At 42.5% G+C, this 12,115-nt stretch overlaps 1 protein-coding gene across 1 annotated transcript in view; it reads left to right on the plus strand.

Annotated features, from left to right (window-relative positions):
- Positions 1 to 12,115, plus strand: part of ST8SIA5 (ST8 alpha-N-acetyl-neuraminide alpha-2,8-sialyltransferase 5) — a 52,194-nt gene that overhangs the window by 13,876 nt on the left and 26,203 nt on the right. Inside the window, 1 exon segment of the mRNA XM_033085655.1 lies at positions 3,593 to 3,700. Within this exon segment, the coding sequence (XP_032941546.1) occupies positions 3,593 to 3,700 (108 nt within the window).

Below are 12,115 nucleotides of genomic sequence, written 5' to 3' on the forward strand. Positions count from 1 at the left end.
TTCATTTTCTTTCTTTTCTTTCCTTCCTTCTTTCCTTCCTTCCTTTTTTTTGAACTGTTTGACATGAGCTATATTAATTACACAGTACACCTCTGTGTCTAACTCATTTCCTCAGCTTTCCTCACCTTCTTTTAACTTTTCCTTACCTTTTTGCTCTGCTGCTTTTTCTCTCCTTTTTCTGTTTTTGTCCTGTGTGTGCTTTTGCGTTGCAATTCTGATTCACAGAATCTTAATTTGTTTACCCGTTTAAATTCAGTTAGTGCTGGGAGTGAACATGGTAGAATTTGACTGAAATAGAGTGCCAAAGAAATACGCTGATGAAGCAGTTAAAGTCTCTTTTCTGTTTTCTCAGGCTGTTTGCACAATTGACCAGACAATTTTTATGGATGCTTACAACTCAAAACTGAGAGGATTAGAAAATTTTATATTTCAAAAATTAAATTCTCCCAACTCAAGGCTGGTTGAAATCAATGGTAAAGCTCTCAGTAATCCTGTTAGAATCAATTCAGTGTTTTTAAATATCTCATCCTTGGTTTCTACTCAGTCCTAATACTACAAACCATTATTTATGGAATTTTTTCTTACTGTGAGAAAGAGAATTATTGCACCACCCCTGCAAGAAATGCAGAGCAGCAGCTTGGTCTCAATCTTTCAGGCTCCCAGTGAGACACACAGCCCTATAAGCTGTATAAAATTTCTTTGGTGGGGTATTTGTGTATTTATAATTCTGTTTTCTGTTAATCTCTGGAGTGCCTGTTGGAAGAAGAGCCCTGTGTGGTCTGTCTGGTTCAGGGCTGGACACTGAGCTTTGATCTGACCCTAAGCTCAGCTCTGTACTTTGTCCTTAACCACAGAGAAGTGTCATACCCAGATCCCTCACTGGATATTTTTGTACCCCAATCGGATCCCCACCCTGACACTTCAAAGCTAAGTATATTGAGCTGGACATCACGCCTGCCATTCCTCAGGATTCCTTCCAATCTCCCCTTGGATCTCACCCAAAACGTGAATGTCCTTTGCACTTGGTGCCTCTGCTGTAGTCCATGCCCTTCCCCAAAAGCAGCTTGATGAAAGGGGAGCATTGGAGTGATTTTACAATTTGTTTTGCTCGATGGACAGATTCACCCCCCTCCACCTTGGAAAATTTGCTTTCAGCTTTTGCATGCAGTGTAAAAACATAGACAGGAAAAGGACTTCACTGCATGTTTTAATTCCTCATTTAATCTGCCTGAATATTGGCTGTGCTGTAGCAGAGTTCACCTCTGGAGGACACACCAACACCTCTGGAGGACACAACCAACACACCAACTGGATTGGTGCTCTCTATTTCAGTTTGCAAGCAAATATCTAAGCCCCAAACAGAGAATTTAAATTCAATTAAAAAGCACAAGTCCAGCTTGGTTTTCCCACACTCTACCCTCTGTCCCAATGCATCATTCAGTGAGGCCTTTAGCAAATAAAAGATATTTATAAGGCCATATAATTAAATGTCTTTTACGCAAATATATATTCAAAGAAACCGTGTTTCTATACCAGTTATAGTGTGGCAAAAATATGTTAGACTCTGGTATATGGGAGAGAACTACAAGTGTTTATTTCAACAAGCTTCACAGTGAAGGTCTAAGAGCAATTTTCTTATGTTTTCTCACACCAATATTCCACTCATAAATTGTACCTTGAGCAGATCAGCTGACTAAAATCTGCCAGAGAAACACAAGCTATGGGACTGCCTGATAATGCACAGCACTGCGTTACCCTGTGACCATTGCAGCATAAGGTCTGCAGGCTTTGACATGGATCATGGAATCCAAACAGGGTGGTGTGGTGGGAAGGAAACTTTAAAGCTCATCCAGTGCCACTCCCTGCCATGGCAGGGACACCTTCCACTGTCCCAGGCTGCTCCAAGCCCTGTCCCACCTGGCCTTGGACACTCCAGGGATCCAGGGGCAGCCACAGCTGCTCTGGGCACCCTGTGCCAGGGCCTGCCCACCCTCCCAGGCAGCAATTCCTTCCCAATATCCCATCCAGCCCTGCCCTCTGGCACTGGGAGCCATTGCCTGTGTCCTGTCCCTGCATGCCTTGTCCCCAGTCCCTGTGCAGCTCTCCTGGAGCCCCTTCAGGCCCTGCCAGGGGCTCTGAGCTCTCCCTGGAGCCTTCTCTTGTGCAGGGGAGCAGCCCCAGCTGTGTCAGCCTGGCTCCAGAGCAGAGGGGCTCCAGCCCTGCAGCATCTCCGTGGCCTCCTCTGCACTGGCTCCAGCAGCTCCACGTCCTTGTGCTGTTGGAGCCCAGGGCTGGGGCAGCTCTGCAGGTGGGGTCTCACCTGAGCTCAGGGGCACAGGGGTGGAATCCCCCCTGCCCTGCTGCCCACGCTGGGGGATCAGCCCAGGGCAGGGGGGTTCAGGCTGGGGCAGGTCCAGCTCTCACCCACAGCACCCCCAGCTCCTGCTCCCAGGGCTGCTCCCTCTGCTCATCCCTGGATTGATCCCAGGGGCTGCCCTGACCCAGCTGCAGCTCCAGCACTTGGCCTTGTTAAACCTCATGAGGTTCCCCTGGGCACATTTTAACATCCCATGTTGTTCCATCTTAATTCCCTGTGCTAATCATTGCCAACTAGACTAGAGGATGGATGTGGCCAGAGAAATTCACCAGCCCTTGTCATAAGCCTGGTGTCCAGCAAAACTATCGGGGTCCTGGATGCCCCTTCTTTTGGACAAAGGTGCTGGCAGATTTTTTCCTGGCTGTCCCCACACAGCCCAACTGGGAAGTTAACTCTCACTATTGGCAGCACCAAATGTTCACAACTCAGCTTGCCAGCCTTCCGAAATAATGAAATTGGGCTAAAAAGAAGAAGATAAAAATAACAATCTGCAAGATCACTTTTGGTTGGCTTCAGAGATAAGGAAAGGGTTTTGACTTGTGTTGTGAAACATTTCCCCAACTTTTTAAAATTTCTACCCTGCCATTGGGGTAGTTTCCAGACGACTGCAGGGATCATGGGGTTTGGAACAAATCTGTGAAAGTTTGGAAAACAGGGACCTGTGATGACTGTGTTTATGCATTGGCTTAAAAAAAATGCCATCTTTCCAAACAGACAAAAGAAGCACTATATTGTGACTTTAGAGATGTCACCAAATGACACATCCTTTGCTAGCAGAGCCAACAAATCAGAGGAAGGACCCAGTGCCCACCACATTTAGCAACTACTGTAGATGTAAAGCTGAAGTTTGGAACTTTTACTTCTTTGGCTCAGTGGTTTCTCCTGCCTTCAGCTTTTTGCCCTTGTGTTTTGGAGAAGGAAATTTCTATCTCCTCATACATGTGTGTTGTTTATGAGCACAGATAATTACTGGCCTTCAAATTTGTATGGGGAGCCTGCTATTGTTTTCATCCAAGGACTTGCAGAGTCTATGGGAAATAAAAATTAATTTTTTACCCTGATAAGGTGATATATTGTTCTTGGTATCTTTTAATTGTTTTTGATGAATGTGTTATAGTCACATTTGTGTGTTAAGAAATAGGACATGAGAACTCATGCTGATAGACTTAACCTAATGAATGATACCAAATATCAACTGCCTCGTTTTCTTGCTAGAGGGCTGCAGTTTAGCTGGCAGAATGGAGAGGAATTGGCAAATTGGACCGGCACCTTTAATTTCACGGATGACGGAGCAGTGAAGAGTGGCAGTGACACAGGCACCAGGTACCAACACCCGAGGGAATGACTGTAGACATTTCTCTCTCCTTGTGTGAACCACAAATGTGAGCACAGGCTGTATGAAAAATGAGATTGCAGTGCGCTTTGGCTGCTTGGCACTGCTCCCCACAGTACAGGAGATGTCAGGGATGCCCGAGCACTGTGCTGTTTTCCCCCTTTGCAAGCCTTGGGGATATTTTGGAATATGCCATAAGCATCCATGAAGTCTGCAGGGTGGTGACTTCTATGTCCTGGCCTCTCCTCTTTTCCTGCCAATGCTGTGTGTCAAGGTGTGGCAGTATGGGAGAATGGGACTTCAGCAGAGAATGTCCCAACGTGACAGCATTGGTGAGCACAGAGCACACTGGGGAATGTGGTGTTTAGAATAAAACATGTATTCCATGAAAATAATAGTTTAACTTGAATTCTTCGCAGGACCTAGAAGGGGAAAAGTGTTCTGTCAAGATAAGACTGGAGTATTTCCTTTATTTACAGTATTTGGCAACATGAGAAGTACTGATGTGCTGCTGCACTCTTTGTACTTCCTAGTTTGACTTGGGCTCAGGTGTCTGCAGGACCATGTGCAGACTCAGAAAACTGGCAGCAGTTGTGCCTAAGGAACTCCACAGCTATCCCAGGCCATCTGCACAAATCCAGGCACGGGCACAGGGTGGGTATTTGGGCTCTCTTCCTGGAACACCAGTTACAGGGGTTAAAAATCCTGAGTCATGTGTAGCATCAAGTTAAATAAGCAGCAGGGAAATCTTAGAAAGAACTGCAAAATAAAGAAAAAATTAAAGACAATTGAAGGAACCTTACACTTAATACTTGTGTATAAACAAGACTCTGGGCAAATTGCCCATTTTATTGTAAATATCATCATTTTGTAACCGTACACCGCTACAGCTGTGGAGCTGATAGCACTTCAAAGGCAAGCAGAAGTTGCAGAGTCTAACCTGCCAGAAATCATCCTGTCACTGAACCACAGCAATGCTGCAGTTCCTGTTCAGGCTTTTGCTGTAATGTGATCCTGTACGAGTGCTGCCTGCCGCTCTGCTGGCTGTCTTGTAAAGGTTCTTTAGAAGAGCAACCAACTTCCACTGCAGATTTTCACTTAGAGGAGGGGAAAAAAAGGTTCATGTGTTTGTGTGTGTGTTTATCGATCTCTCTATTATCTATCTATCTATCTATCTATCTGTCTGTCTGTCTGTCTATCTATCTATCTATCTATCTGTCTCTATCTATCTATCTATCTATCTATCTATCTATCTATCTATCTACCTATCTATATCTATATCTATCTATCTATCTATCTATCTATCTATCTATCTATCTATCTATCTATCTATTTGTCTATCTATCTATCTATCTATCTATTATCTATCTATCTATCCATCTATCTGTCTATCTATCTATCTATCTATCTATCTATCTATCTATCTATCTGTCTGTCTGTCTGTCTGTCTATCTATCTATCTATCTATCTGTCTCTATCTATCTATCTATCTATCTATCTATCTATCTATCTATCTATCTATCTATCTACCTATCTATATCTATATCTATCTATCTATCTATCTATCTATCTATCTATCTATCTATCTATCTATTTGTCTATCTATCTATCTATCTATCTATTATCTATCTATCTATCCATCTATCTGTCTATCTATCTATCTATCTATCTATCTATCTATCTATCTATCTATCTGTCTGTCTACCTATCTATATCTATATCTATCTATCTGTCTATCTATCTATCTATTTGTCTATCTATCTATCTATCTATCTATCTATCTATTATCTATCTATCTATCCATCTATCTGTCTATCTATCTATCTATCTATCTATCTATCTATCTATCTATCTATCTATCTATCTATCTATCTATTTGTCTATCCATCTATCTTTCTATCTATCTATCTACCTATCTGTCTGTCTATCTATCTATCTATCTATCTATCTATCTATCTATCTATTATCTATCTATCCATCTATCTGTCTATCTATCTATCTATCTATCTATCTATCTATTATCTATCTATCCATCTATCTGTCTATCTATCTATCTATCTATCTATCTATCTATCTATCCATCCATCCATCCATCTATCTATCTGTCTATCTATCTATCTATCTATCTATCTGTCTGTCTGTCTGTCTGTCTGTCTATCTATCTATCTATCTATCTATCTGTCTGTCTGTCTATCTATCTATCTATCTATCTATCTATCTATCTATCTATCTATCTATCTATCTATCTGTCTGTCTATCTATCTATCTATCTATCTATCTATCTATCTATCTATCTATCTATCTATCTATCTATCCATCTATCTATCTATCTTCTGCTCTTGTTGCCTTTTCAGTGTCTGCAATATATTCTCTGTATTTACAAAACCTCCAGTGTAGGCACTTGGCATATAAAAGATCTCAGTGTGACACAAAGACACACATCATCTTGAAAGCATGAGAAAACAAACCAATATAGATTTCCTCCTCTAGACACCTTTGACAGAGACAATTGAACCATCATTGATTGCTTGACTGGGAACCAAAACCCTTGAATACAAAAGACACAGTGGTGAGGGGCTGAACCACAGTGCTGCTCTCAGTCTCTTCAGCCTCTTCAAAGAGTAAGAGGTTCAAGGTGCAAGTGGTTTTTACACAAACAAACTGCACAAGCTAGATATAAACTGGAAAAATTTATAGTACCAATAATAAAAAAAAAGACTGTGTTTCAGAGCTCATGTTATGTGGTGTGTCAATGACTGTGTCTCCACTGCCCAGGCTCCCCAGGGAATGGGCACAGCCCCGAGGCTGCCAGAGCTCCAGGAGAGTTTGGACCCTGCTCCAGGGATGCACAGGGGGGATTGTTGGGGTGAATGTGCAGGGACAGGAGCTGAGCTGGATGGTTCTTGGGGGTCTCTTCCATCTCAGGACTTTCTGTGGTTCTGTGTTACTGACAGTGGAGCTTTTCAGTCAGGAATGAGTCTACCCACAACATATTTCACACTTAAGTGTGTTAGAGATATTATTTATCCTTTTGTCTACTGCATGAAACCTAGGAACACAGGAAAATAAAAAAGTACTGCGTAAGTGTGGAGATGAGACTGTGTGGTGGCTGCTGCAGAGCTGTGTCAAAATTGTTTACTATTTACCTTTGATCAACTTTCTGACTGTGTTGTCACCAGACATCTCCTGAGAGTCTTAATGTGACACTCAACTTTAGACTGTTGATATAAAATGAAAACAAGTCTTCCTCTAATGAATAATTCTTTCCACTGAATGGAAAACTTGCAGACTGCATTTTGCAGAACTGATTTTATTTGTATACATTTACAGGACTCCAGAGAGATGTCTGAGATGCACAAAACTAATTGCATGTCAGCATAAGCACAGAGAATTCCTTTCACTGCATAGCTCTGCAGTTTGCTGTGCCACCACCTTATTGTAAAAGGTTTGGTGTTAAAAGATATTAATTGAAACAGGCATGAATATGATTTCCATTAACCTGTACCATTTATATAGAGACACATGTTTATTCATGCATATGTGGTATCAACTTGAACATATTCTAGAACTACTCTTTTTCTTTTAATTACATAACTTAATACAGGGTGTAGAGATGCTGACAACTCATCTTGTAGGAGTGAAGTTTTAGATGAAAATGAAGGACTTCAAAGCAAAAGCATGCTGAAAGAAGGAGCACATTAGAATTGCGAGTCAGCCCAACTTCATGAGAGCATTAGCCTAAGGGAAACCAATGAACAGTGAAGATTAAACACTGCATGAAAATGATCAAGTAAGAAAGAGATGGAGATTAAGGTGTTATGTGGTTTCAGTAAACACTGAGTCACTCCTTAGATAGAATCACGCAATAGTTTGGGTTGGAAGGGACCTTAAAGCCCATCCAGTGCCACCCCTGCCATGGCAGGGACACCTTCCAGTGTCCCAGGCTGCTCCAATCCCATCCAGCCTGGCCTTGGACACTGCAGGGATCCAGGGGCAGCCCCAGCTGTGCCAGCCTGGCTCCAGAGCAGAGGGGCTCCAGCCCTCTGATGGCTGAGGTCTGAAATCAAACACATTTCTCGCACTGAGCCCTGCTCTGGCAGGGTTAGGGTAACTCAGAAAACCCAGCTTTTCATCACAGTGCTTAAGACAGCTCTTCAGACTGTGCAGGAGCAGTCCATGGAAATAAAAGCTTATGTCGTGTGTGTGGTGAAACCAAGAGTGTGCGTCCAGTTTGTGTCACCCAATACTGCTCTGGGCAGACACTTGACAGATCTCAATTCGCTGGGCATTTTGGGGCACCAGAGCCTTCATTTTGATTCAGATTGGATTGCTGAAGGCCTCTATGTAGCAAGGAAATTGTGAATATTTGAAAGAAGTAAAAGTGAAGCACAGGAGCGCCCCAACACCATAAGGATTTCAACCAAAGGAAGACTATCCACTGCTTGCAATAGTAACCAGCTGTTGAACAGCTGTTCGATTCTTGTTCATCACCCATTACCCACAATTCTATATTTCACATTTTATTTGGTGCTAAGCATCATTAAACCTTCCAGCATCCTAGTGGAGAATCAGGCAAAGGGTTTTATCTAATGCTGGTTATGAGGAGTGATATGTACAACCCCTTCCCAGAGCCCTGAATCTTCTGCTCTCCTTTTAATATGTCTTGGAACTTACTGGGATTGTGAGTCATCATGCTTAAATAATTTTTCACTAGCAAGAATCTGCCTCAATGACAGAATGACTTATCTGCCATATTAGTTGGTTTATGGTGTTCTCTTCAGTCTACTGGAGCTAAAGATAAGATTTAATGTAGAGCTTTTGTGGTGAGAAGCCTTTGGTGGGTGATAGGGGATTATACCTTTTGGCCAGTCAATTTGTACACTAAATTCTCTAGTATGACAATTATGAAGCTTTTCCCCCACTGGCTACGAAATAAAAGGTAGAATCAATTTGATATAAAATACATGTTGCACAAGAGTGAATGTAAATGCTTAAGATTTTCCTTAAGTCACATTGCTGAGTTCCTCATACAAGGATCCTAAAATCTAAAAACACAAGAAAAAAAAAGAGGGAAAAAAAAATTAAGTAGCTGCTTGCAATAAGCTAAAATGTGGGTTTTGAGATGTCATTGATGTAGAAGGGTTGTCATGAGTTCTGCTATGCCTTCTAAGTGGGTGGTCGTACAGATAACAACATCAGCAGATCATTTCAGTCAGAGTGAATGGGAAAGGGCTTGATTAAAACGCCCAAGCAGCAGTTTATTAAAAATCTGAGGGTTTTGAAATGAAATTGGGAAAACAGGGCTTCCTGCAGCACACTCCACTGTGCTTGTCAGGAAGACAGTGTTGGTTTGATACAGAGAAAGACAAGAAGCACCAACATGTCCCTGAAACTCGAATTCGATGTAGCCTCCAATAAATCATTCACATTCTGCACAGTGGGAAAACCTCTAAATGAAGACAGGTGTCAGTCTGTGTCAGAGAGGACCTGGGGAGCACAGAGGGTGGTGGTGTGATGGGCTGCAAGGTGGGCTTATCTCCAGGGAGAAGCAGGAGGCAGCCTGGACTTTGCTGTGCCATTTAGGGCTTTTTCTGCTGGAGCTCCTGCTGCTACACCCACGACTGCTGCAGTGGAGCTGTGTTTTGCAACTTGCTATGCTAGGCTGAAACCGTGGAGAGGCTTGTGTCCCAGATCAGTGGACAGATTGGAAGGGAACAACGTGCCATTGGCAGGAGGGGATGTTTGGTAAATCCACGTTGCTGACGAGGTAATGAGCAGCAGAGCCAAGCAATGCCAAGTGATCTGTGCGTGGATTTTGGAGAAATGGGATCATAATCAGAATGGCAGTGAGCAGCCAGTGCCAGTTTGCCAGGATTTTCCATTGCTGTGATGGAAAACGTATCCTCAGGGCATCACAACCATCATCTGAACTGCAGATACCTGTAAGATACCTGTGGAGTCATGAGACCAGGTCAAAAAAAGAATCCAGAGAAGGAGCACCTCTGAGGGAAAAAACCTTCATTTTCCACTTTCTGGGAATGTTCAGTGAGCTATCCATGAGCAGCCTTTAAAGGACAGAAATATAAAAGCCACTTCTGCTCTGTAGAAAATCAAACTTAGGAATTTAGGGCTGGTCCATGGAAGCACTTCTGGTTTATTGAAAGCAAAAATTTTAACTTGGAAGACAGGCACAATATCTTGGTAAGCTGTCCTTGTCTTAAAGAACAGACCTATTTAACACCATCTATTATCAAATCCCAGAAAAACTTATGACTCTGTAAGACCAAGGGTATTCAAATATCCTAAGTGAATCATCAGTGGATTTATGAATCAATAGCTTTTTACCCCAGCTTCAAGAATCTCCTGAAAAACTTGAGACCCTGCACAAGAATTCTGAACTTCAGTTCACAGATCCTGAACTTTAGTTACTCTGGTTCTGCTAGAAAGAAATCCAGTCTTGAACTGAAGATACCATTTCTATCTTTGGCTTCCAGGAATTGAATATTATTTTTCCTTGCTATACTGTATTGAAAACCTTCCTGCCACTGTAATTGCTTCCTGGTGCAGTAGCTCCTTACTCAGTCACCATATGTTTAGATTGAGCTTCACACGCCTCTCATAATTTTTTAGAATCCAAATAATTTCTGCAGGTCCTCTTGTGACTCTCACCAGCGTCTCAAACCCCCAAAGATGAAATGTCACAACTGAATGCAGTAATTTAGGAGAGATATTGCCACATAATGTGTACAGAGATATATGACCATTTTCTTTTGCTTACATTTTATTTTTTTATATGACACAGTTCTTAGTGGCATATTTTGCTCCCACCTAAAGAGCATACCAAAAGTTCATAATCAGTGAGATATCTAATGCATCTACTAGCACTAGAGAGGATGATTGTACAGGATTTAAACCAGTTATTGCCAGTGACATTGTCATCAGCACGTGGTAGACAGGAGGAATGTGAACTGTCTTTTGTATTATTTGCTGTCCCCAAGGATGAGACGATCAAGTAGTTTCCTCAAGCTGTGTAAAAGAAGCCTGCTTCTTCTCCAGTCTCTTCTGTTGAGCCCACAGTTCTTCCTCTGTCAGTTCAGCCTTTCAAGCACCATCTCCTTGTGGACAAGTTGACTCAAACAGCAGAACTAGCACAAGCAACAATGTGATTTTTTTTTTTGTGCCACAGTGATCTGGAGTTTAAATTAGTCTAAGAGCATCAAACATTCCTGCTTCCCTTGACACATCTACATCAGCTTCTTTACCTGCTGAACAGGGATCATCCCTTCCCAATGGGACAAAATAATCCTGGGAGAATAGGCCATGTAAAGTGGTAGGATGGTTTTATCAAGGGAGAAAAATGCCTGAATTTATGCAAAACCCTTAAAACTTTTGACCAATTTTATGGGCTTTGATGTTGTCACACACTGAGAGAAGCAAAGGCTGGAGGGATTTTGTCTCTCACAATGGGCTGTGATGAAGTCAACACTCACTGTGTTCTACTCCAGATGAATTTTCCAGGGCCTCTATAGCTCCACCCCAGCAGTATTTTTGCTCCAGGAACCTGAAGATTCCATGCAGGCCTTGCTAGATGGTGTGAGTCCCATGTGCTTTGGGGAATGTGCCTGGCACACATTCCTGAGTAAGGAAGGTGAATTTCGACCCAAGGTTGGCCATGGATCTGCCCATACTGATGAGTGCAAGCACTGCTAATTGGACAGCACTTTTTGTAGGCATTTAGTAGAAGCCTGCAGGGCTTGGTTCATTTATTCTCATTTCTTAGTCACTGGATAATGTATATTTTTGGAAAGATCTTTGTTTTTCCTGCAGGGTAGGTGGAATCCTTCCTGCGATGCTCCGCAGCCTTGCTGTGCAAGTGCTGCAAACAGTGTTGGGAACTGGCACTGCAGGAATGAGCAGAATGAATGGGAAGGCAGCTTCAGAAAATAAAAGGATGCCTGACCATTGCACTAAATTATACTTTAAAATCTTCGCTCAGTATATCAGACAAATCAGTGTCTCAACCCAAGCGTCACTCGAAGGCAGGATTGAAGTGTCGGGCTTTTTAATTCGTGTGGTGTGATCAAGAAAAGCTCACTTCTGATCAAAGCAGCAGCAGCCCCACTGCAGATGATCAAAGACCTGAGTGTTAGCTGATGTACTGAGAATCCAAATGTGTCTCTCACCAGCGAGCTCAGTAGGCAGCTCAGCTGGAGGTGAGGTTGCAACGGGGGACATGAAGGTTAGGAAAGAAGAAAGTTTCAGTCAGTCAAAAATAGAAAATTACAGAATGAAAAGCACCTAATTTCTGGGCACTCAGTGCTGTGGGCTGTAAAAAACCGGTCCATCCAAGCACTTGCAGCTTGTGTGTGGTGTTCGGGCACAGGATTTGATCCTGGAAAAGTGTT

This window comes from Catharus ustulatus, chromosome Z (assembly GCF_009819885.2).
Source record: "Catharus ustulatus isolate bCatUst1 chromosome Z, bCatUst1.pri.v2, whole genome shotgun sequence".
In the NCBI taxonomy this organism is placed as follows: Eukaryota; Metazoa; Chordata; class Aves; order Passeriformes; family Turdidae; genus Catharus; species Catharus ustulatus.